The sequence below is a fragment of the Neodiprion virginianus genome, chromosome 1 (genome assembly GCF_021901495.1).
Source record: "Neodiprion virginianus isolate iyNeoVirg1 chromosome 1, iyNeoVirg1.1, whole genome shotgun sequence".
Classification (NCBI taxonomy): Eukaryota; Metazoa; Arthropoda; class Insecta; order Hymenoptera; family Diprionidae; genus Neodiprion; species Neodiprion virginianus.
Window position 1 is genome coordinate 11,084,487 of NC_060877.1, and position 26,222 is coordinate 11,110,708.

Sequence of the window (26,222 nt, forward strand, 5' to 3'; positions counted from 1 at the left end):
ATTTTCGTTTCAGAATTTCATGCTGCGACGCAAAATACCGCATTGGTGCACATAGCACGTCACGTGACCCCGTCTAGTCGTTTATACGACGCAACAGAAAAGCGTAGACTTTGATGATGGATGTACACATTGAACAAACAGGTTGGAAGCAAGCGTTGAAATTAATATTTTTGTCACGAGTTGTTTTTAGGTGATTCTAATCCGGCGAATACTACTCAAGAGTTGATACGATAACCACGGGGCATCTGCTTGTTTGAATTAGCAGCGGAAGTTTGTTATCTCATTAACAAAATTATTTCAAGACCATGTACACTCTAAGTTCAAAGTGGATGTTTGAGTTCAGAACCAGAAGCCCTTGGTTACCCCAATGTACCCCAATATTAATTTCATGAACCTACAGACAGGATCTATATCGGATGTTTGAATTTGTATACAATAAAATATTACGGAGAAGTGGAAACTGAACGGTTGCACTTACCCTTGACAAGCATTAAACGGAAGCATTGACGATTAATTCTTTGAAGTTTATGTGCAGATATTTTATATTACGAATAAAATCCCGATGATATTATTTCGCTCGGTATAAAGTAACGCAAATTCCGCGATGCGTGTTTTCATTACTACCGAATACCATTAGAACTCCTCTCAAGTTGAGCTTGGCGATATTTCAAGCCCGAAAAGCCCCGTTGAGCTCTGATCAGCACAGGATTTTGGTTACATCTTGCGCGAGGAATTATCTGATATAAAACGAAACGATTCGCCTTTAGCAGAGGCTGTAAAGCTTTACTGCCGACGAAAGAGAATCAGATGAAGGAAACAATTACCGACCATGGAACCCCTCTCTTCTTGCGTACCAACCGAATACTCGTAAATTCTCATGCGTTTCTTCGTTCTACACTTTCGGTCTGAGACGATATGCTGACTCTTGTGAATTAATTCCAACATGAGTAACGTAGACAGAATGAGACGCGGTCTTCGAATCGTGACACAGCTGAAGGAAAAGGCCAGATCTCTCTTTATCTCCGTCTTTCGGGATTCTCTTTTTCTTCATCTTCTCCCTCTTTCTACCTCTCCGCTTTCCTCCTCCTTCGTATTCCAGACCACAAAATACGTGACGCGTTCCATCCTGGAAAAGCTAGGAGACAAGGACACGTTTTGAGAAAGAGAAATCGCGTGTACTGCGGTTAGTCGACAACAAAAATTCTTATAGAGTTGAGGGGGAGATATAACATTGACAAACGGAGAGAGAGAGGAAAGATCCAGGATCTTTTTCATTATTTTTTATAATTTGGATCGAAAGGAAAAATCCACTGACGTCAAGGACTATTTAAGCTCTCGGAGACTCATTTCTTTTGGATTTTAATTATTCGAACAAAAGACGTTTCATTGTTTGTACGCGATAGCTATTTGCTTCGCAAGATTTTTCCACGAAGTTGTTAAAATTTTAGCGGAAATATTTGATAATTGTAAAAATAACCAAAATCCACTACTTTGAGCAATAACTCGTATATTTCATAGGAATTTGCCGCATTTTCTCTAATATGGTTTATTATAGTTGTTTAAAACAATAAACGTAAATCCTGAAACATATATTTCCGCAACCTGCTTACGTGCAGCTATTCCGATATAAATCGGAGGCACCGCAACGCTCTATAATACAAAGTAAAAAGCGCGTGCAGCACAAAATTGGTACGAAAATGTGTACAACTGGAATGATAAAAGGGGCAACGGATTAAACGAGCCGAGATGCGAGCAAAATGGAGACGGACGGCATGCGATGCGAGAGGAAGGCTAAATAGAAATGAAGTGCAAAAACAATAGTCTCACGTTTCACTCGGAAAGAATCGTGAAAGGAATTTGCGCGTCAGTCAGGAGCACTTCCGGTCCCACAGAACAGACAGGCCTGTATTTAGATCTCACAGCCCCGATCGAAACTGACGCAGCTGAACTTTCGGCTGTTTGCTCACTGTTAGCAAAAAATGTTTTGCAATCAATTTGCGTGACTTTTTTTTCATAGTGACCGCCGAGTTCATCAGGGTCATGGAAATTACTCCCGAAAGTGATGGATCTGCAGCAATTTTACCCTTTCGCGTTCATTCGTGCTTTTTCGTTTTACTCACCCTTCAATCCTACAGACTCACGTTTGTTACTGACTAATAGATGCGAATTTATTTGCAAATGTTTTGAAATTTTCTTGCCTTTAGTACATCAAATGTTACCCACGTTTTAGTATTTTTTTTCGGTGGCAATGGATAGGTTAATTACAGAGACGTAAATATTGTCCGTGAGATTAGATGAATTGTACAAAAATCGAATCATGTTTTATACTGCCACAGCAATATTATAGACACGATTTTCGAGGGACATCAATAACTTGTTTGCAGATAATGTGTTCGGTTTCTTTCTTATATATATAACTGATAATTTGTCGAATGTCCAGAAAAAATTCTATGAAACAGATATTAAAAAATATCTATTTCTGCTCATTTGTTTTCAAAATATCTTTCTGCAAATTGATTTAACGTGATTTCAAATTTAAAGCAAAAATGTCTGTATTCTCATAGAATTTATTCTGCCTGCCAAAGCGTCGACGTAGAATTTTAATTCTTCAAATTAAACAAAATTAAATATAAATGAAAGCGAAAAGTTCCCTTATATACCTTGCCTCAACTTTGGGTAATTTGAATAACAATTTTTATGATCGAGTACTTCATTATGTACCTACAACGTCAATAGCGAGGTATCAGAACCTGATTCAAGCAAATTACCTAGATTACGATATCCTGATAAATTCACGTTCAACTCACATAATTGAAGTCCTCGAGGACTCGTTTTTGCACACGGTGTAACAATATTGTGTAAAAAGTATATTTCTTTCATTTATATTTTATTACATTTTCTTCTTGCGTTTCTACAGCTCGTACCTAAATTTTATGACATTCTCAGCTACTTCTGTTTCAAAACTTTCCCGCCTTTCAACCATCCCTTATACCTGGCAACCTTCACCCCCGACATATTTCAACGTTGTCTCATCAGACATATTCTGGTCTTGAACTTTCTTTTCCTCGTTAATGCTTTTACGCACTTTCCCACGAACCTCAACTTTACGTCCCTTATTTGCTTTTCCACCCAACTGCGCCATATATTTTTACACTTCGCCCAATTTCTTTCCTTTCCGAAACAGTATCTTTTCAATTTTCGAAGAAATGAATAGCAAATTCCTTAGTAAGTAAACTTTTCCTATGAATAATATATAACTTTGTCAAGCCTTAAATCACCCTTTTGAAACTAGTGGTGTGAATAATGAAGAAATACGTCTGCTCTGAGTATCGTGCTGATAATCGTAAATATAATGTATGCCATAAAATTAACAGAACCATTGCTTTATGTGCCTTCACGGAAGCTAAATTAAAAGTTCTTAATTAAAAGTAATATTTAACTTTATCTTTGGATGGTGGGAAATTCAATTGCAATAATAATTTCAAATACGACTACAAGAAATAAAATAAATGCCCAATTCTGAATATTTCTTAATGTAGATAAAGTAGTACATTATTTTTGCATGACTATACGATTTAGTCATAGCTAAAAAATAATTTCATTTTTCGAAGTGGGAACAATCATTTTTATAAATTGAGTGAATAGTATATTTATTATGTAGAGATGGAACTGTGAGAAATTTTCAGTGGATTACTTTGACGAAAATATGTGTTTAATTTTCTTGAAAGTAAATTGTCGACACAGTTTTGTCAAGTTACTGTCAAGCTTTCTATAAACTCTGTTTAAAATGCATGAATATTATTAAATATTTTTCCGAGTCTTTCAGTGGTTCCGTTGGGAAATAAACGTGATTTACAGCTTATACCTACGTGTATATATCTCTAGTGCAATAAAATTTCAGGCTCGTTTTAATAACTGCGTGACAGTCTCCGGGGTGTAAAACTGCGGTGTAGATGCTAGATTTGAAGATCCAGTCTGCAAACTTGATATGTGAATATTTTTTTTTTTTTTGTGACCTCACTTATTTTTGCGACGCCTCTGCAAGTCAGCTTAAGAAGATGCTGTATAGCTCATTTTTACCGACCGAGTAAAATGTCACTTATTTTTACTATTATCAAAGCCTACGTCTACGCAAAGCATCACTGGTGTAAAAATGAAACTATTCAAAAACTTTTTCATTTTAAAATAACTCGTTATATATGATAATCCTCAAATTAAGAGACATTTTTCACTCCGTCGATAAAGCAGACTACGGATGCTCCTCTCAAAGTTGCGCTACTACAGTCTCTTCGCTCAGCCAGCCTGCCTGGCTTACGGTTGCGGCTTCTCGCCTTTCCGAAAGCTCAAATGCGTCGTGATAATCGGGCAATGAGGTGCTCAACGAGTAGAAAATGACGATTTGCATCAGCCTCCTATCTCGAATTTTAATTGCTTTACGTGCTAATGACACTCCTCTGGCTTTGACTCTCGGAGCTTTCAGACGTGCCGCGGTATAAAAGCAGCGCTGATTCTTCTGCGGCGAGTTGAAAAGCTCGGAACCCTTAGACCCGCTTTTTCACTGTAATGTAACCACTCGACTCGTTTTATTCTTCAACGTCACTCACAGATCTAAAATACACCTTGCGTACTCTTTTTCCACTCGCAATCATTTTTTATCCCAAACGCATTATACGTACACGTTTTTGCGTGTATTGAATAAAAATTTTCAACACCATCTTTTGCCGACAAATTACCATCATCTGCAGTTTATTATATCCGGACGAAAACATCTGGAATGTAAAAGAAATCCGCCAAGTACCAAAACCACGTCGTTATAAAAATACAAGAACAATTTAAGTATTTCCAGTCTCTGTCGTGAAATCAGGAAATAATCCCAAGCCCTAGGATCTCTCAGCAATTAGATGTACGTCGTCAAGTCGGACCTTGCCGTTTCATGTAGTGATATCAATTTTAAACTATACTTAGACATCAAAAAATAATCCTCGCGAAAGGAGGGGCCGGTACTTCAAGATTTAGAGGTGTCTCATCGGACTTTTGTCTTTTTTACTTCGTTGATACGTAAATAATTAATTGGAACATGGATGGAACAAACATTTTTCTTGTCCTGAAATGATGAATATATTCCAAATTTATGTATAAATACTGAATATACTAGAAAAAACGATCTTGATGATCGCAGCGACCATTATCGGTCGATGTATACGTGGATAAATGCAAATATAATATAACGGAACCACTTGACCGATTTCGATCAAGTTCTAACGCTGAGGTCATATGGACTTGGAGTACCAGCCACATGAGTATCATTTGAAAATATTCACGCGTTCCTGAGATATAACGATATGCAGGAAGATAGGGAAGTAGTTTGGCCGTGTAAAGATTCTTCGCTTGCTTTCGCCTTTAAAGGTACTTGGCAGCGATTCGCTGCCGCGAATCTTGATAAGAAATTTTGACAAGTTCGAAGAAACAACTTTATTTGCATCTATAACCAAGCGTCTGCTATCACTTACATAAAACGAGGGATGTACGATCAAATTAATTTTCATAAAGAAATGTAAAAAATTTTCAGAAATTTACAGCCAACAAGTGTAAATTGGAAAAAAAATTCAATAGCGGCAAAAAATTATTTGTCAAACTTTATTCAAATGAAATACGGTGATAATCTATCACCCATTTATCCACCCTTATTTTCTATCGCGTGAACAAAAAATGTATTTCACGCTGTAAAATAATTACCCAGAAGTTATTCCTCATCATGTACAATAATATCCTCCCCAAATTTATCCGATATCGCGTGAAGCGTGACTACGGCGAATCCAATTATTACGGGCGATTAGCGCGTATTCGTCGATCCTGAAAATATACGAACCCATATCGGTTCGCATGATGAATGTAACGCGCAGGGGTGATGCGATAATCCAAAAAAGAAAGGAAAGAAAAAAAAAACAAGGTTCGTGCACGCAGACGATGAAAGTAAAATAATTTCCTAGCAAGTTTACAGAACCTTCTGCACACATATTTACCCTAGTAAATTTAAATTTCACCAGGGTTGAGCAGTTTGCGTCGTCGCGGCGAACTTCCCGTGTTTGAGTTTGTGGGTTTATATACCATGGTTCCGTCTCTAGCAGCCAACAGCTCGAATACTCCTTAATTGATCTTGTGTGACGGGTCGGATGTTAACGAGAGCGTCAGGGGCCAACCAGAATCCTGAGAATTTCATCCCTTTTCAGAAAGCACCTTCCGAGTAATGCTGCAGAAGAGCAGCCGAGGACTCGGCTTGAGCGTTTCTGGGGGCGGAACGGCAGGACCTGTTCGTGTAAAACGGCTCTTTCCTCAGCAGCCTGCTGCTTTATCCAACAAACTTCAGCCCGGTGATATTCTCCTCGCTGCCAATGGCCTCCCGCTTACTGGACTCACGAATTACGTAAGTCATGTTTTTAAATAACTTTTTCGCATACCTATTTATTTCGAATCAATTATCCACGCGCCATGCGTCAATTTTCATCACAAGGCAAAAGCTCAAGGCTGTGTCAAAGGTCGAACGAAAACTTTCGGTATCAATTAATTTGAGTCTTTTTTTATTAAGATAATCGTATTGTTCGTTCATCTACACTGATAATATATAAAATCCTTTGGCGGTTTGTCGCGGATAAACTCGAGAACCAGTGAACTGATTTACGTGAAACTTGCACCAAATTGTTCCTTAGGTCTGCCCGAGTAACATAGGCTGTATAAATTACGCAAAATAGGTTCCATTGGTTCAAAAAATAATGAAACCGTGATAAATCCAGCAAATTTAGAAGGAATAAAGGTCGGGAGAAGTAGAAAAATCTCCAACGTGAGAACTTTGCGATCTGAGTTCAGATCCTGATTCTTCTTTTTGGTTTCAATTTTTTATTCGTCTTCGGTCTAAACTTTAAATTTTTGGATTTTTTACAAAGAATGTAATGTGTTAATTTTATCAAAATTTATTACTGACCGCAGTGATTTTGCTAATCGTATGATTCCTAGAAGAGCAGTTTTTTTTAGTCGAGTTGTTCAAACCGTGCTCGTTTGTATTTTTCTACAGCATAGGTCCTTGAAAAGAAAATGAAATTGAAAATGATTAGGGTCACGGCTACGTCGAGATGATCTGGAATATTCCATATAATAGTTACTCTACCTTTTGAATTCATATTTGCGGGCTTGAGTTTCTTATACATTTCAAGGAAAAATTCTATCATATTTTTAAAGTCATTGCATCAAACAAATTTGATTATAGTTCCTTTTTTCTAAACGTTGATATTCCCATTCGATGAACTGAACTCTACGACCGATAAATGCCTAACAGCTAATCGTTTGTATATTAAAAAGAAAATTAGGAAGAATAATCCGCAGTCGATAAATCGACGCTTTGCGTTCCGAATGAATGTATCTTTCACTTTAACAAATCAGGCAAAAACCCACGATGAGACACCGCGTGACTGTAGCTTGCGAAATACGCAAATATATACCGAGCCGTAACTTAAGATCTGATCAATGAAAGTCCGTGGAGACAGAAGCTGAGCTCACCGCGCGACACGGCTCAGCGTTCAATGTGGCGGGTTTAAATTGAGGTGAAATTTAAAGGAAAGAGGGTAAAAGTACGCGGAACGGTGGATGGAAAAAGAAAAAAACGAGGGAGAGGTATAACGTGGAAAAAAAAAGAAGAGGAGATAAATAAAAGGGAAAATGGAAAACCGCGCTGGCTGAGGACATCAGTCACTGTCGCCCGCAAATACGAGCTGGCGAGTATAAGCTAAGCTCTCGGCGTCATCCGCATTCCGCCATACTCTATATAAGTGTAAGGAAGACGTGCCCAGAACTTCCTCCCACGGGTGTTGAGATTTGCATTGAATTAGCATAATGCATCTCCGAGGGACTCGTGCGCGAAGAAGAGGAGACATTATCTCACCGTGTATAACAAGCCCCGGGAATCTGAGGTTACGACGCGACGCCTCGAATTCCCAGATACATTGGACTCGAATCTCTGCAGGAACACTGCGCTTTGAACACATGTTGCATATCTGCAGAAGAATTTACATTTTTATAAAAAAAAAAACAGGTCAGTCTGTCCCTTTTCTCGCCCGTGATAACTGGAAGTTGTACAATGTAGAGAGCGGAATTGTTTAACCGCAGGAAACACGAAATTTCAACTCGTTCCTGTATTTCACCGAGAAATTTAACTTGTTTACCTGCTATTTTTGGCTTTCCAGGGTGGTGAAAGATACGGAAAACAGGGAATAGCTCGGGAAAAGTCAGGGAATTATCGTGACTATAGAGAAAAATGTACTTGTTCGTAAATCGTTTTCAAACTTTAGCTGTGCTTCGTAAATTCAGTTGAGATAACTTTCGGAAATGGCATTGTTCGATTTCTAATTACTCGTATGAAATGAATAGTCATAAAAACTGCCTATCGTTACCTAAGTTTCGTGGGAAAAAATCAGCGAATTCTGAATTTTTTGACGGGAAAAGTCAGTGAATTTTATTTGAGCAAAATTGTCGCCATCCTGTTTACAAAAACTATGGCATCAACGAGAAAAACAATTTAGATTAATCGATGCGTAACTCGTAATTTTTATTCATTCTAGAGATACCGGAATGTAAAAAAAAAACGATCCCAAAATCTCTGGAGATCTCTACGATAAACAAAATAAGCACAAGAGCTTAAAATTGGATCAAGAACTCCAGAGTCCAAGTATTTTCAACGTTTCGTTTACGAAATCTGTATTCTTTTTCTAACTTTCGATTCAAAATAAGACCTTCGATATTCTTACTCTGTGTTTCCTAGTTTCTCAGCAATATTTGCATGTAATATACGTAATATGCGTATAACGCAAAACAGCCAATCTGCGATATCTTGTTTCAGGAAGCTCTTGAGGTTTTGCGAACAACACCGAATACCGTCGAACTGGTCGTGTGTCGTCCAGCAGGTGCCGATGCGGTTGTTTCACCCATTGGAGCACCGCCACCCCCGCCGGCAAGACGCGAGCTTCCACCACCCCTGAGGATTTTCACCCCTTTACCACCTCTCCAAATTGAACCCTGCGGGGTAAGTTTCAGCGTTTCTTGACAGGCTTAAACCTTCCTTTTCTCGAATCTCATGTATTGAAAACAAGCCAGGTACGCGAAGCTGCAGGATTTTTAACAAGTACGTTTACTCATCGACTCTATCGTCTTTTTAAACTATTAATAGAGACATCGAAGTCAGAATCAGATGGTTAGACCTTTTAGGTACAATTAGATAATTCGAAAATTATCGGGAAATTTCGTAAGAATTTTCGAAAGTGACAATAATCTTGTAATTTTTTTGTTTCTCATTCAATTGCCTGAACGTTTCAATTCCTGGTCCAGTATTTCTCTGCAACGGTGAACATCTTAAATGTTCTAGAAGTTCATGCTGTTGAATGCGTTAAAATATTTTTTTACAAAATTTGTTCGCAGCTTCACATAAGAGTGACTATAAATTGTGACAAAGGGCGCATCAAACTTTCCGCTCAATTTATTCGCGACAAAGTTAAATCATTCATTCGTGGATGTATCGCAATTCCCTTCACTAATTTTAATCATTCGAAACAATAGTACTTCGTCACTTTTTAAACGAATCCATCAACGAATACCATATTTATTTTTGCTAATAAGAAAAGTAAAAATAAAAAAAAAATAAATAAATAAAAAAAAAAAAAAAACAATGATCCTGTTCTGGATATCGTGTGAACTTTTTGGCTAATGAAATGAAGTAAAAGTAGTCACCTTCAGAAAAAAATTAGTCATCACATTCCAAGGGTGGAGGAAAAGTGTTCTGATTTTAAAACGAGCGTGCGGCTGTTGGGTTTCTTTTTTGGGATCGGCCGGTCTTATGCAAATTACTGCACTCGAGTGCTCGGTCATTTTTCGCGGTTATTAGAGACCGAGCCCAGATTTATGCAGTGCCTACTTTGCTACGTTTTACGTTTCACGATCTCCGATAGACGAGAATATTTGTTTGAATTATGCACGAGCTTGCGCAACAAGCATCGGATTAAATCTGTGGTAGGTGCACAATGGAAATCTGACGACACTTTAGGAAATTTATAAAAATTTTGGAGAATACTTCTGCTATGTTGGTTAAAATATAAAATATCAAAATCAAATTTGAAAGTTTCCATAAACTTCATATATTTCACATCATAGGTCAACAATTATTCCGCGACTGAATGAGCATATTTTCATGCCTATATCGAAGTTCGAAATAAGCTTGACGTGATTTACTCAAAACGTGATTTCGTTTCAATCAAAATTGCGCCAGCAGTTGTAGAAATCGTCACAGCAAGTAAGATACTACGTGTAATTGATCAGAATGCTCTCAGGCACGTCTCCGTCGTTCTACAACAACGTCTTCCTTCATTAGTTCTCATCAGCATAAACAAACCTTCTACCTCTAACAAACACGGGAATTACAGGCCCGTCACACTACTCTGTTCGAATACTCGTACGCTTCCAGAACCGCAAGGCATTTGCAATTATGATGGCTCGTATTGATACCTATTAGAGACGTAACGAATATTTGCATTCGTAAAAATCGTGTGAATATTTTGCGAAAGTGACTTGGAAATACTTTGTATTTGGCTTGTAAAAATTGTGGAAATAATATTGAATAAGACAAAGAAGTTTAGTTTGACGATGAACTTTAATTATAAAAGTTTGTCTTCACGTTTAAATCACACCCTAGCCTCAAAATTAATTAGATTCTGTTGTCAATTTGTCTTTAAATAATCAAACAATAATCTGAATTAGTTTATCGACCTTGTTTCACCATGAATTGTGTTCGCCTTATAATTCGTAGATAATTTTCATACATTCCTCCGCAATGGAGCGGATAAAATGTAAAACATCGTTGCAAGCGTATGGGTAATTTTATTTTCGACAACATACTTTTACACGAATTAAGTAACACATTAATTGGAAAAATTTTAAAATATCTAAGTCAAGTTTCTAAAAAAATTCGTTGGTAGCGACTTGGCAAAATTGCAAACGATCTCATTCGACGATAACCAAGCAATCAGTTCCATTTGAAAGATCGAGTTACTAACAATGAAACTATTTTGTAAATCGACAGGAATTTGACATCGAGATGACTAAGGTCAGCGGAAGTCTGGGTTTCACGTTGAGGAAGGCGGACAGCAGCGCCCTGGGACATTACGTCCGCGCTCTCGTCAGGGAGCCGGCTCTTAGCGACGGTCGCATACAACCTGGGGACAAAATTGTGGCCGTTGACGGAGCCCCACTGTCACCAATGAGCCACGAAGAGGCGGTAGCCCTCCTGAGACAGTGCGGACCCAGGGTTAAACTCCGACTCTACCGAGACCTCGCTCAGACGCCGGTGTCGGCTCTTTCCCCAACGGAACCTGACCACCCTCTCCGGCCACCTAGGACGAGTCTGAGGTACGCGAATTCACTTTGCGAGTAAATTCTTCCTTTTCCACTTGTTTGAAAAGTAAGTAGACAGGCTAGAAGGCGTTGAGATCACTCAAATTTCTCCAAGTCCCTAAATCGACCTACTGCGCATTCCACCTATACATATAGATTTCAAATTTTCCCGCCTTTTCGCATGCGCAGTAAGTTGACTCGGGGACCTACTGCGCATTCTTCTCATACGCATTTCAAATTACCCGCCTTTGCGCATGCAGAGTAGACCGATGCGGGGATCTAGTGCGCATTCTACCCATACACATTTCAAATTTCCCGCCTTTGCGCAGGCGCAGCAGGCTGATTTTGGGACTTGCGTTAAAGAAATTTTGACAGTCTCGAACCCGTCTAGCCTATCTACTAAAGTAGGTGTATATAGTTCATCATGCGTGGGCCCGCCTTGCGCCGGGTGGACGTATTTTTAGTCGAAAGTGGGCTTAATAATAGCCGCAATTGGAAGTGTGGGAGTCCCGAAGCGGTCAGCTCCGGCTGTGTGACATCATCCGCTCAGTTCAGCGGTCGCAATTGAGCATGATGTACGGACTGTAAGTTACGTTTGTCTTCAACAGTTGGTTTGTGCCGGTTCGAAAACACTTTGACGTCTTGTGCCGCAACTCTTGACAAGTGGCCGTGACTTGTCTCCACCTTCATCCACTAAAAACCTCTGAATATATTTTACGGGAATCTTTCGATCTTACATTAATTGTAAGATTGTTCCTCAGTTGAGATTGTGTTAAATCATATTGACTCAATGATGAAATGCGATTTCTGTGATTCGTGGTACGATGATAACAACCAAAAACGAATCTCTGTCGGTTTTTCAGGTAACTTACTCACATACAATTACCAATGTGCGGGTTTGTTTCATTTTGGACACTGATTTGCTTGAACAGACAATATTTTATACCGTAAACTTTCGTCACAAGTAAAAGAAATCGAACGCTTCCCCTCAAATTGCAATTGAAAAATCCAATCGAAATTTCCAAAATTAAAGATTGATGGACATATTTTGGTCATGATAACTAACATTCAGATTTGAATCTAAAATATTGTGGAAAAATATGTATTTTTCTTTTCTAAGTAGGCCACTCGTTTCGAAAATAGCGTTTGTCTTGTAATGATTTCTGTTTTGAATCAAATGTTTTTACATTAGAGTACCGTCTCTCTTGTGGAATTTACCATATGAATTTTTTCGTGAATTGGACAAAACAAAACATTTTCTTTCCGACTTTCAAGTATGGAGTCCCAAGCTTTAGAGTTCGGAAATGATGTTATTTCAAACGTATTGTTCAATGTTTCTGGCTAACGCTATGTGCGTATGCTTAACGAAGGAATGAATCATACAAAAAATAATCCCGGAAATCAACCGGCTAGACTCTATAACACGCACTTAGCGCTTGAATCGCTCTAATTAATCCTTGACTTTGGGCTGTGACGTGTGGAACAGAGTTTCTATATGTGATCAGAGCTCAAGCGGAAAATATTGGGATCAGTGAATTTATTTGTAATCGTATCGCTAGTTGAATCAGTTAGCCGTGTAACAGAGCAGCTGTGATCGTGTTATGTAAATTCACGATTTTTACCCAGTTCAAAACAGAATCGAAGTGATGTTATCGGTCTAGTTAATTACTTGACTTATATAGTGTAATTTCTCTTCGATATCTCATCACTTATTTCCTACATTGGTGTGAAAAATTCGTCACACTACAAGCACAGATTTTTCATACTGATCGGTGCAAAGTGACACCTGGTAGAACCTGTCAATTTGAGTCTCTTGACAGATTTATTTTTACACATATCGCCACTGATATACGCTGAACAGTCATAGTACGATACCGAAGAACATGAAACGAATTTAAAGTGCATGCGTTACACAATTAGCTCGTGTAAATTAATTATGCAAGTTAACCCATATGTTAAAACAGAGGCTATTATACATACTATGTGCGTCACACTTGGCGTCGCAAGAAATAAAACAACCAACATATAAACAGAACTAACTATACGAACAACAATTATGCCAAGCGTGTGTGACTCGCTCGCAGTTTGCGGCCGGTGTTCTAGTTTCTTTAATTGCTTATCGAGGTCGGTGGATCATGGTTTTAGGCAGGAGGCTGTAGACATGCTCTGTGATCTGGCCGTGCGAAAACTGTCACCAGGAACATCAAGCGGATCAAGCTGTCGTAGGTCAACCAGCACCGCCACCAGCAGTTCGCCCCGGCGACTTCGCAGACCTCCAACGAGAACACCAACGGCGGAAAACGAGCAAGGTTAGTAGATAAGCCACAGGTTTCAACGGGACCAAAATTTTGTCGAATAGTAAAAAAAAAATCTTACTGATTGTGGCTAAATGAGCAGAAAGTTTTTCGAGAACTCCGAACGGTCTTTGATCGGCACCTTGCAGCGGTCTGGAAGCAGTTTCAAATGATCTCCATAACTCCCACAGGCGAGTCGCAGAAGTACTTCGTAACCCAAATGTCCACCAGCCAGGCGGACACCTCGGACTCTGATCAGTGCTCGATAAAAACCCAAATCACAAACTCCCAGCCCGGCACACCCGGCACGGAGATAATCGACCCACCCTCGCTTTACGACGTCTCGGATTCCTCGGAGACGTCGAAACCGCCGCGACCCAACTTCCTTGACCTTTCCGGACCCCAAGAGAAGCCGCACTTCCAGTTCAGCGTCGAGTCGGACTCAGATGGCACGGGGTCCTTGGACGGAGTCCTGCTGGTAACTGCAGCTGACCCGAACCTCGCGACGAACTTTGACTGCGAAGAACTACCACGGGAACTTTCCCATCAGAGTAGCGGTCATCTGAGAACCGACAACGACCCGCCATCCGAACCAGCGTCGATGCCTCCGGCACTTTCATCCGCTGCTACGGCTACGAGCAATGCATTCAGCTACAAGAATCCTGCCTACCAAAGCGCCAACCCCGCCTGCGGCACCGGCGATGCTTCCTCCAGGAACAAAACGACCCATTCGAGTGACCAAGACATTCCAGGTGAGATTTTTATGTCTCAAGTTCGAGTGACGATCCTTCGAATCGCTTCCAGTGAACTCAATGTACCCATCAATAGAGTAGCAGGGAGAGTTCTAGACATAGATTTCTACATTGCCGGCACAACTCTTTTTCTAGAACGATCAGGGGTGGGGGACGTCACCGCTCGTAACTAACTCTCTCGATTATCGGACCGTTTGGTTGTTCGACGTTATCGATCTTCCGATAATTTCATTCAGAGCAAAGAGATTATTGGGATCTTTGGTTCAGAGTGGGGATATCACCCACCCTTGAACGTTCTAGAAAAAGGGTTATATCGGTAATGTAGGGATCCAAATGTCCAAAACTCTTCTTGCTGTTCTAGTCACATGTTTCTCACTTATCCGTTATCTCCGTAATTGTGTTTCATCAGCAAAATTTATATCATTTATATTACAAAAAAATCTATCAATGATAAGATTTTATCGATATCGCGCCTCGAAGCGCCACAGTTCGTAAATCAGCTGGATACGATCAATTTTCAGGCAATTGAAATTGCTCACAAGTGTCAGTTTTATCGATAGTCCAGCGTTGTTAGGTATGAATAAAAAAATAAAATTACCGCATAATACAAGAGTACAAATACGTGTCGAATTTTCAAAGTCGCGGAAATCTGTTCGATACAATTTCAAAATGTACGAAGTAACAATGTATTTATAACTGTTAGCATTCTGATCATTCATGTTTCCACTTGATATATTCCTATTCATTTTGGGGATTCTATAGTTTCGCTTTCGATACTTTGATCTTTCTATACTTTGAATTTTTCATATAATATATATTATATATATATACATATAATACATACTTTACCCTTGCATATCTTGAAATACTACGAATTACATCTCATGCTCTTCAAAACTTCGACATTTTGACATTTATATAGTGTGGCCATTTGACTTTTTAACCCTCACCTACGTACATCCTGCGTACCTCTCACGTACGTTTAAAATTCCCGCTGATATTCAGCCACGTCGTCGTTGGATAATCCGTAGTATTGTTCACGTCGTGGTGCATTATCATGATTGTTTACAACCTTCCAATAGCCAGAGCCAATAAGTGGCCTTCGTTATGCACAGTGTGTCAAGTTTACTACGTAATCGTTGTGTTGGCGATAAGGATAGTAGGAGACTCCCCCTTATCGTCGTTGTTCGATTCCGTTCGCCAGAAGTAGATTGTTAGTGTTTTTTTCATCGTCCAGGTACCGTCCTCGGTGGCGAAGAGTCCGGCGGTAGCAGAGGCTTGCTTAAATGGAAAGGTGTCATGTTCACGAGCAATGACGAGTCCAGGGACATGACGCGAAACGGCGACGAAACCAGCGAAGCTACCGACGAATCGCCCGCTGCTGCTAGCGACTGTGAACAAGGCAGTCAGGTACGCACGAATTTAGACATTGAGTTTTATCAAACGGTCCCAAACATTTTCCCACATTACGTTCTTTACCCTTCATCCTCAATATCGGTAAAAAGTAATGCAGCTGTGGGTTTCGATCGGAAATTAATTTTTGCCCAAGTATGCTTAAAGTAATTTTATGCATACTATGTGTAAAGTTGAAAATAATTCAAGAACTTGTCTAGGGTTAGACACATTGATTTGTTAATTCAAAATATCCAAGTAATAAAATTTGTGTGACAAAATAATACAACGTACTTTATTGATGTTAATCGGTCTACTTACTTCGATCTAGGTGTTCATGGTAGAGCTGACCCGCGGATGGAACAGCCGTCTGGGCTTCAGTTTGCAGCCCGAAGGTAATCGCACTGTTATCTCAGTTGTCCACGCGGACAGCGTTGCAGCGAAAGACGGAAGACTCAAGCAAGGCGACGTTTTACTCATGGTGATTATCCAATTACTCTAAAGCAGGTTGTCTACTCAATTCTGGCAGCCATGATCCCCGAGGATGCCAGGACACTTCAAATCTATCCAGAACTTGTTATTCATGGATAGGTTGAATAATACTATTATAATACGGTTTTCAATTTTTTACTCACTTTTTAGACTTGTTAAATATATGTATACGGTATGCGCATATCTTTTTCTTATATTAGAACAGTTTACCATAACAGACATTGAAAACCGCTGATATTTGAAAATATCGTGACTCTCTTCGGTCATACGGTATGTACCTCATGTGTACACTTGTAATTACATTGCTATAAGTGTTCGAAACAAAGTCCCCGTTGGCTGGAAATATTGTATGGTTGGGATTTTGATTTACTGACTTTTAGAAGCTTTTTCACGCGATGGAAAATTCTCGGAGAATTCTACGTTTTCCAGATTACAAGCATTTCGAATTAAGGCAGCTGCCATTGTAAATATTTCGTGTCAAGATAAGGGATAGTTGTGATTATTTTAACCTCCTCGATTTCTCTCTAGGTGAACGACGAAAGCGTTGAAAACATGTCAACTGCAGATATAATTGACTTACTACGCAAGATACGAGGCTCAATAGGAATAACCGTGAAACGGAAATGTAAATCGGAGACTTCAGCAACGTGATGGAATGATGAAATTATATCTATCGGCTCAGATAACATTCGCAACGAAAACGGAAAGGATCCACATCCGTAAATGGATGAGAAATGCGAAAAGACAAATCGCAAGTTGACCCGCAGGGTTGGATCAAAAGTGCAGTGAGTCCTTCTACAAGCGATGTAAATGATTCATGTTTATCAATTAAACATGTCGAGGTAGAAAAGTTTAAACGAAAAAACAAAACAAACGTATTATCCAAAGTAAAAATTTATTCCTCTTCGTTTCTTATCATTTTGTAAATTGAATAAGCAGAAAGATTAAGATATATAAGTAATAGAAATAATCATGTATATACGCGCATTCATGTCTTATAGCGTAAATTTACACGCATCGTTGTTTAATATGTTGGTAAGAAATCTAAATTAAACTATACGGCCGTTTCGCGTTATCATTTAATGAGTAGGAGCTTAAAACGCCGTTTAATATAACGTACATTCAAACTGTCAATTATCGACAAAAGCGATCACTATATGTATAGAAAGTAGAATTCTCAAACGTCTAAATGTTTGTAAAGTAGAAGAGAAAAACTCGTTAAACGTTGTTATAATCAGTTGAAATTGTTCACCGTGAATAAGGACACTTTCTAAATGGAAGAAAGAAACAGAAATCAAATACAGTCAATCAAAAAAATGTAAATAATGTCAAATAGTATACTTATACCGTGGAATTGTATGGCTATGCCTGATCTATCTGTACCTTAAATGAACTGATAAGCGACGCGCACCTTGTCAAGGAAATTTCACCACTTATCGATGAAATTTACCGTAAACAGGCTCAGAATTTACATAAATAATCGAATACTATAACTAGCTTCATTGGAGAGGGGAGAAATAAGAAAAATTTGTCACATTTAATTTATATCGTTCGTGTATCGTAAATTTCGTAACGCAAACGTAAATCATACATATCGGTCCACGGTTTACGATGTGCAGGATAGGCATCGGTATTGCTTGTTGCCAGGTTGCACTGCGCATAAAAGTATTATGTTAGGAATAAAGGAACGAAAAATAACAAGTCACGATATCACTTTCGGTAATTGCACGTAAAAGTAAATTACACATCTCATACATACATATATGTATACCTGTATATACTTTAATGAGGAGAGTATATAGCGTACTATGTCACCAATTTCAACAGGCAGTGTACAGAGTAAATATTTTCAAAACTCAATCAAAAGCAATTTGATATCGAACATTATTTTTTATGTACAGATTTTATTATATCAATCACAATTGATATGTATCTGCTGTATTCTACATAACATACGTAAAATGGATTGTACATAAATAACAACGATTCGAATTCATTTTGTTCAAAATTATCGCTGTTCAATGTTCAGATGAAAATTTGATATTTTATAGGGTAAAGAAAATTTTGGAGCCAACAATTTGGCTCTCCGAAGTAAAAGAAAAAAGTGAAACATTTACGGCTGACGGGTGATTTAAAAATGTGAGTAAAATGAAAACAAACACAATAAGGAAGAAGAAACAGAAACGATATAAAAGATTTTTTTGAAAAGTTATAATTAATGTGATAGTTGGCTTTTAGGTGCAGATTTATTAGAATGTTAGCACTTTGAAAACTTTAAACTACGTTAGGAGCTATGCAATAACACGAGAGAAATAAATCATACCAAAGTAACGTGTAAGCAATATCAAAGACAGTTATGTAGGTGTATGTGTATTTCAATGATGTTTCGATTAGGCATATATAATGAATTACGTATTGTTGATACTTGTTGAATGTAAAATTTAATTTATCGGACTGATATAAATAACTGTATAAATTCCTCGTGTGATTAAAATGTTGTAATGTGTTAAATAAACTCATAACTTTGATAATTGTTTGATTTTTCGTTAGATTCAGGATTATTTTATTGAATATTGCAATTGAGACCTGGATAAGTGGCTGTTTTTCACTCAAGAGTCGGGTGGCCACTATTCATTAAATAAACCTTTGTGCATTGAAGATGAATTTGGCACGAAAAAAACAAGACGTGAAGTCATTACAGTGCGTTATTGATTCAAACGAAAATTACATTTACATTACAAATTTATGACCTATAATTTCGTAAGCGGCCGTTGCCACAGACCATTATCACCCCATGTGATTATTAAGTTATAATCCGATATTTAACGCCATCTCAACCTGAGAATGTGTAAAAAATTAAGAAGTGTACTCAATAGCACTACACTTTGGATGAGCGTTACTTGAAACCATATGTAATAACAGAGAGGTATGGTAAGGCGAGGGGATGAACGACCGCTATAGATCAGCTAGAGATTAGTAAAGGGACAGAATGTATTATAATACCACGATGTGTGTGCGAATGAATACAAGTACGCTAATCTCACGCACACTGCAGCGAGTGATCAACAACACAATACAGTCCAAAGTTCTCAAAATTCCCGCGAGAGCGAGCGAGACGAGAATATGGAGAAGAATCCAAAATCAGATCAGTATTAGTCGAAGCTCTGAAGGAACAACACGTGAGTCTCGTTAAAAGTAGCTCGTTATGCGTGCGAGAGTGATACAGTGCACTGTGTGAACATGGGGTTATCAACTCGACGAATCGAGGCTCATAATGATTGATTTGATTATTAAATGACGTTGGATCGTGTTTCTAATGTACTTCGGATTGAGTAATTAGATGCGAGAACAGAACTGGGTAGAGTCGGTTGGGGATTCTCGCGCTGGCTTTCCCGGGGCTTCATGATTGAGGTTTTGACCCGGGATGGTTGATACCTTGGGAAACCAACCTGGTTATTACAGTCCACGGATCATGAATACGTGAAAATAAATAACAAGTTACATAAGATTGGTTTAGCCGCGTGGGCTGGCCTTAGCTACCCCGGGGTGGTTTCCGTGTCGGGAAACCGGCACGGCTTGCAGTTCCCGGTTAAAATAGTACAGCTACTGACCGATGATTTCGGGTGAGATGGTGCCTGTCACGTCATCCTGGGTCCTACTCCGGTTCTGCTCGCGACGAGACCCGTGTTGAACGGATAACCGTTCGAAAGTTACCCAAGTTGACACAAGCGTTGAATAATTACTGATCGAATGAATGTAAAGCCTGTCCAATAAACTCTGAAGTACAGTTTCATATCTGGTGGCCATATTATTAATCGTTAAATCGACCCCGAACCCACTATTTTTTTTTGAGTCTATCGAGAAGGGTGACTGTGAGACCTAGAGCTAGTACGAAAGGAAATTTGGGTACTTGTAGTACCCGGCTGTGAGGTCTGTCATTAACATGCCCATTTCAGGAATAATTCGACTACATCTTAGTCCACTTACTTAATTCAAAAGGTAAATAACACTTAAAGACATCCTTTTTTCAATTAATCATAAGGTTCTTACTAATCAACAATATATAATAGCTCTAAGAGTATTACATCTACAATATTTAAGTCTGATTACTTCTAGTACTATTATTTATTCTATAAAAAATCTTTTTGTTATTCTTGACAGTTAAAAAATAAATCGTTCTGAGGAGGGCCCATATCCGGGTCGAAACGTTAACTAAAAATACGTTTTCTTAATTGACCGATCACCAAGATTCTATAATAGATTTCAGGAATAATATTGATACTTGTGCAAAATGGGTGAGATGATGATTCAACATCATGTGGAACTTGTTTTAGCTTAATACAAGTAACTCCACACAAAGGATTAGTTGTTGTGGGTCAATTGAAAAAAAAAAAATATCAGCTTCGTTGTAATATAGCAGAAGAAATTTACCTCCATTCTTAGTTTCTGAAACAATTAACGCGAGGGAGAAAATTTCATCAGTTGTATAATAATAGCCTATATCTCCAACTGGAAGTTGCGCCTGAAATAAAAAACAAGATTGAAAACGTACTAAAAATTAGCCTACAATAATATTAGAAATGTTTTTTATTATGTTACCATTGTAAACGAAATACATGGTAAACATTTATTCTTTAAAACACGTATGATCAAATTATAGTTTTGTCCAAGTGACATTCCACGTGTAATTCACCTGACCAAAACCTTGTTGTCCTTCTCAGAACAGATTTAAACTTTTCTGAATTATATTTGGTCGCTGATAAGAGAATCTGAAATTATTCGTAATTTTTTTTTTATTTGAAGTCTGAGTTCCCAATTAAGTTCTATTTTATTATTATTAAGACTAGAGATCATGCAAAAAATAATTAAATATAAAGAAACTTTCAGTCGTGAGTTTTATTTTTTTTAAATCATAATATGCAAAACAATATGGCTATCTCTAAATGTAGCTAATCAATAACAAAAAACAAACCTTAGTTCTAGATTTCTGGAAAACCATGTGGTTTTTTTTCTTCACTGAAAATTTTATAGAATACTCGTCTGTTAGTCTAAAAAACATGTATAAATTTTATCGTGGGACCAAACTTACAATTAGTTGAAAATCAATGAATTTTTTACTAATTCAATTTGTAAAATTAATAATTATTTTTCGGTGCATAAATAGCACTCTGCGAATTCGAAGGAAACAAAACGTAGAATCAAAATTTTGGCGCGATTGATTGAGTTTCTGCAAATTTAATGGGTCAGTACAAAATCCGTGTTCTAAGAGTACAGTTTTTAGCAGATGCTATTATTTCGGACTTTGACCATTAATGTCTTCGAAAACCATGAAATAAACTGAAATTTTTATATTTCATTCCGTTTACTTCTTATTTCCAGAGTGCTATTTAATATTAATCTATTATAGTTTTCGACTTATACTGGATCGAATCTCGAAAATGTCAACTTTCGAAAATATTTTATCGTCTACTAACGTCTAAACGTCTACGCATAAAAATCGATGAAAAATTGCGTATACTTTTATCAGCTGAATAGAACATTTCATAAGTTTGGAACTGGTTCTAAAAAGGTGAGAGTTTTGGTCAGATCAATTACACGTAAAATTCCCCATAAGCACGTTATTTGCAACGTTATTCACATCCGCATTTATACTAAAGTAGAGCGACCCAAAAGTCCCTGTAGATTTTTGTCAAGATAGTCTGACTGTGAGCGAACGATATTGCGAAAACACTTAACGGCATAATTCAAAACGGTAATGCAGAAAAATGTTTTAAATCTCTAAAAGAACTTTTCTGGGTCGCGGTATCTTCATGCAATTGATTAAAATATGATGGAACAAAGTGAAACTGCATCTGCGGAACACTTGCATCACATTGTGTGAAATTTTAAATATTGTTGTTCGATGTATTATTTTTCTTGCCTTGCACTATCCTATCAAGTTACGTGTAACTAGATTCAGTTAGTCTCAACTTTGCTTATTTTAAGAAATTCATATTGTTTCAGATCACATTTTTATATCACAGTAGTGGTTTAGTATCGTAAGAAAACTGATTCCTTATAATTTTCCCAACAGATCCGAATATCTCTTGAATTTCTACCAATGATAGAACACGAAGAAAGTCTTACAGAGACTTTCAGATATATTTCATCAAATACTGTAAAGGCATATAAATTTTTAGAACGTTTGCAAAGAAATGCTCTTCTGGAAAATCTTCTCGAAAAATGTTTCAATTTGATAGAAATTCAAGAGTCTTTCGTAAGTTTTTAGGTATATTTTATCGTAGGGTACAAACCCTAAATGGAAAATCACACCGAGTACCTGAGCAAAACTCGTTTTACACACTGATTGTGAGTAATGTTTATCGTAAAAATACGTAGTCAGAATATAAATATCACATATTAAAATACTGACAATGAGTATTCAGCGTATAAGGTAAGTGATGTAAAAAATGTTATGTAAACATATAGTATATATAATAAAAATTCCACATATATGCGCGCACCATATCTTCATTTTGCATTATTCTTCAAATTCAAAGTTAACAATATTGAAGCTATTGTGTAAATTGTACCATTCGTTACAAGTGCTCGTTCGACTATGACACTTCAGCTTTTTTCTCGTTCTTTATCAAATTCAACTTTTACTTCATTTCGGACTTTTGATACGGTGTAAATACGTGCCATTATTTGCAATTGTTACTTCTACAGTAAATTTACTCGGAACCAAAACTATTAGGTTATAGTTTGACTACTTACTTCGTTATTATGCTAATTGCTTCGTTGTATTTTATTGATTTATTATTCGTGATGTTTTCTATTTTTGTCATCTTTGAGTCAGGATTACTGAAAGTCGTTTAATAATTGTCGTCACTTATTAGACCATTTTCGAGCACCCCTATCACGTTTTACTTCAAAATTGTTTTTATTTAAATATATATATGTTCTCACCCTGTTTCCTGCATATTTATTTTTCTCATTCTAACATATTGCTCGATATACAACATTTATAGTTGTAGATGGGATATTTGATACGGTAAAAGTAAAAGCATCCACGTTTTAATTCAGGTCCGATAAAAAACAAAATAAAATAATAATTTTCTGTTCGTCTTCAAACTTGGGATTAATCAGCCACTGATTTTAGTGTTAATAAAACTTACGACGTAAATATTTCCGTGCTTAATTCGGATGACGCGGGTAACACGTCTGCAGATGAACCAGTGCATTTGGATCATTTTCGCATCCCGAAAAGTGCTGTAAAATAAGTGTGATTGTCCGTGTAGGCCACGTTATCCTTTCTTCCCCATTCTGCCAAAATCCACCGTAAGCCGTTCGCGGAAGGTCAAATTCACGTCCAGAAATGTGTATTGCTTGCCGCGTATAAGACTGGGAATCTTCTTTACGACTCCGATACTCATTCAACTTCTCCATAGCCGCTCTGGCTTCTTGAGATCTCAACGCGTGGTGAATAACGAAGTTTTGTTCGTCTCGCGAAATGAACGCAGTCTTTCCACCACGACACCAAGAAGCATTTTCCACGCAGTGTGTACCGGATGGAACTTGGGCTTCATTTCTCATCATTATCTCCATTACCCGCGACTTCAATTCCACCGGATCAGTATCCGTCTCTTCTCCAATAATCTCAAAAAATGTCGTATTATCGGGGCTGCGATCGTGCAATCGGTATCTCTGATTACCACCAATCGACGTCAAATATTCACCAGACTTATCGCCTTCGGGCTTATGGTACTCCAACAAAATCGGATGAGAGCTTTCCGCTTGTCCGAATATATTCGCACGATTCTCCGCTTCGTGACGTACCTCTATCGGCCTTTCAACGGCTTCACTAACTGCAGTCAGTAATGCGTTTGTGCCACCTCGGAAGGCGGCATGACTTCGAGAATGTGCTCCGGCACTGTAAGCGAAGCCGGATCGTCCTTCCGCCGAGTCTAGCAAGTCTCCAGCATCGTCAGGACATTGTCCATTGTATCGAGCTCCACCCAGAAACAATTTGTTTGCCAGGTACATTTCAGCAATCTTAATCTTATTTTTTTTCATTACATTTAAGGCTGACGCTTTTAATTGATCCGCATCAAATCCCGACTGTTCACCGACGACATCGTACAGACACATGTTTCGTCCTTTGGACACTTTTGACGGTTCTTTACCACCGAGTAAAGTGTAGTGTCCAGTGGCCTGACCGGATTTTGGCTCATGGAATTGTACCTGCACAGCCTCACCTTTTTTATCATCGCCGATGACGTACTGCTGCATTTTCTCTACGTCGTAAATTTCTATTTTTCTACCGAGCACGTCACTGATAGCACATAACTGTGGGAGTCCGGACGGATCTCCGGAATCTACGCCGTCTATGAAATCTTCGATTTTCTGCAAGGCTGATCCATTTGCGTTGGTAAGTTTCTCATCGATCCCTTTTCTACACTCGAATTCCATGTTTTGATAATCTATCAGACGATTTTGTGCTGAAAAAGAATCTACTTGATATTTCATGAAATTATCCTCGGATTTTAAGGAATGCGTTATAAATATTTCAGACATTAACTGAACACAAGTTTCAATGAATTTACAATGCCTCGGCGAGACGTTGTTTAAATTCAGTCGGATAAAATTCTTGCCGAATGAGTTGTCAGGTAATTCTTTGTATATCCCTGGAATGTCAAGTTTGCGAGCACACTTGACAGTCACGTGTTGTAGATTTTTACCAAAATATTGCCAAAAAAACTCCATCGATGCATCTTTTCGATGGCTGACACTGCGTCCGACGAGTATTTCGTAATTATCGATGCATCCGATTTTGTCATTTGAAATGCTGTTGATTGCTGTTGATCTGAATGGAACCTTTGAAGCAACAACTCGGGTACTAATATCGGATTCGACAATATTAAAGGGTCCCGGTATGCAATGGTATGCCAGGCTTACAAATTCAATTTTCCCATCAGTATAAATATACCTTCTACATACAATTTCGAATAATTTAAATACCGCACACGTGACGGTATAAGAATAAAAAACAGAGAGACATTTGGTATCAAATCTTAAGAAGTATGCAGAAAACAGAAGAGTTGCAAAAATTTTCAAAAACAAATCGCCCATATTTTTCCTCACTGATTTCAATATCGAGAACGTCATCGGGTATTACAATATCATGAATTTAGGACAAAGTGAATACAAAAATGTGGCGTTCACCTGGTCTTGTTTTCAAAACCAAATTCGACTTCTGTACTCGACGCCATGAATATCAATAAGAGTTTTGTATAAGAATATCAAAAAATGATTACAGTAGAATGCAGTATGAATTTTCACTGAGATTTTAAACTACATGTATCAAACATGATCACATCTGGTATATGATTCCGAGGAAATACGTCAATTTTTCAACCATGTCGACATTCTAATCCCATGTGTGTTAACACCAGTTATTTTCGCAATTACTTGAATTTAAATTCGAACAAATCTCGGCCATATCCCTGAAATAAAGAATAAATCAATCGTAAAAATTATAGAACAGAAAAATTATGATGCGTTAAAATTTTTGTACAAGGTCGTGTGATCATATTTACGTGGATTTATTGAAACGTAAAACGCAGAGAGCGTAACATAAATATACAAAAATATGAATACAATGACGATTTTTTCAGAGTACAATGGATATATCACGTTGATGCTGTTCATTTGACCAAACTGTTATGACAAAAGGTGGTAATTAGAAGACACTGACAATATGTGCACGGTGATAAAAGGTGTAAGGAACTCTAAGAACCCTCAGTGACTCATCCCTGGCATCTATAATGAGGATGGATTTTGAGAAGAGGAAAAAAATAATTCACGTAGATGATCATCCTTTAAG

General features: G+C 37.9%; 1 protein-coding gene and 1 long non-coding RNA gene across 3 annotated transcripts in view; both read left to right on the forward strand.

Moving 5' to 3' along the window:
• Nucleotides 1-18,888, forward strand: part of LOC124310163 (uncharacterized) — a 160,200-nt gene extending 141,312 nt beyond the window's left edge. The window contains exons 5-12 of one of the 2 annotated variants that reach the window (XM_046773909.1): nt 6,231-6,424; nt 8,864-9,070; nt 11,117-11,442; nt 13,573-13,736; nt 13,913-14,473; nt 15,711-15,883; nt 16,197-16,346; nt 16,886-18,888. In XM_046773909.1, the coding sequence (XP_046629865.1) occupies nt 6,231-6,424; nt 8,864-9,070; nt 11,117-11,442; nt 13,573-13,736; nt 13,913-14,473; nt 15,711-15,883; nt 16,197-16,346; nt 16,886-17,008 (1,898 nt within the window). In that variant the 3' untranslated portion in view covers nt 17,009-18,888. The remainder of the gene's footprint in view (nt 1-6,230; nt 6,425-8,863; nt 9,071-11,116; nt 11,443-13,572; nt 13,737-13,912; nt 14,474-15,710; nt 15,884-16,196; nt 16,347-16,885) is intronic. The other variant, XM_046773918.1, reaches the window with a different exon arrangement.
• Nucleotides 18,889-24,234: 5,346 nt separating this feature from the next.
• On the forward strand, nt 24,235-26,222 carry LOC124298741 (uncharacterized). The gene is made up of 3 exons (XR_006906875.1): nt 24,235-24,376; nt 24,482-24,767; nt 26,014-26,222. It is a non-coding gene; the product is annotated as an uncharacterized LOC124298741 (long non-coding RNA).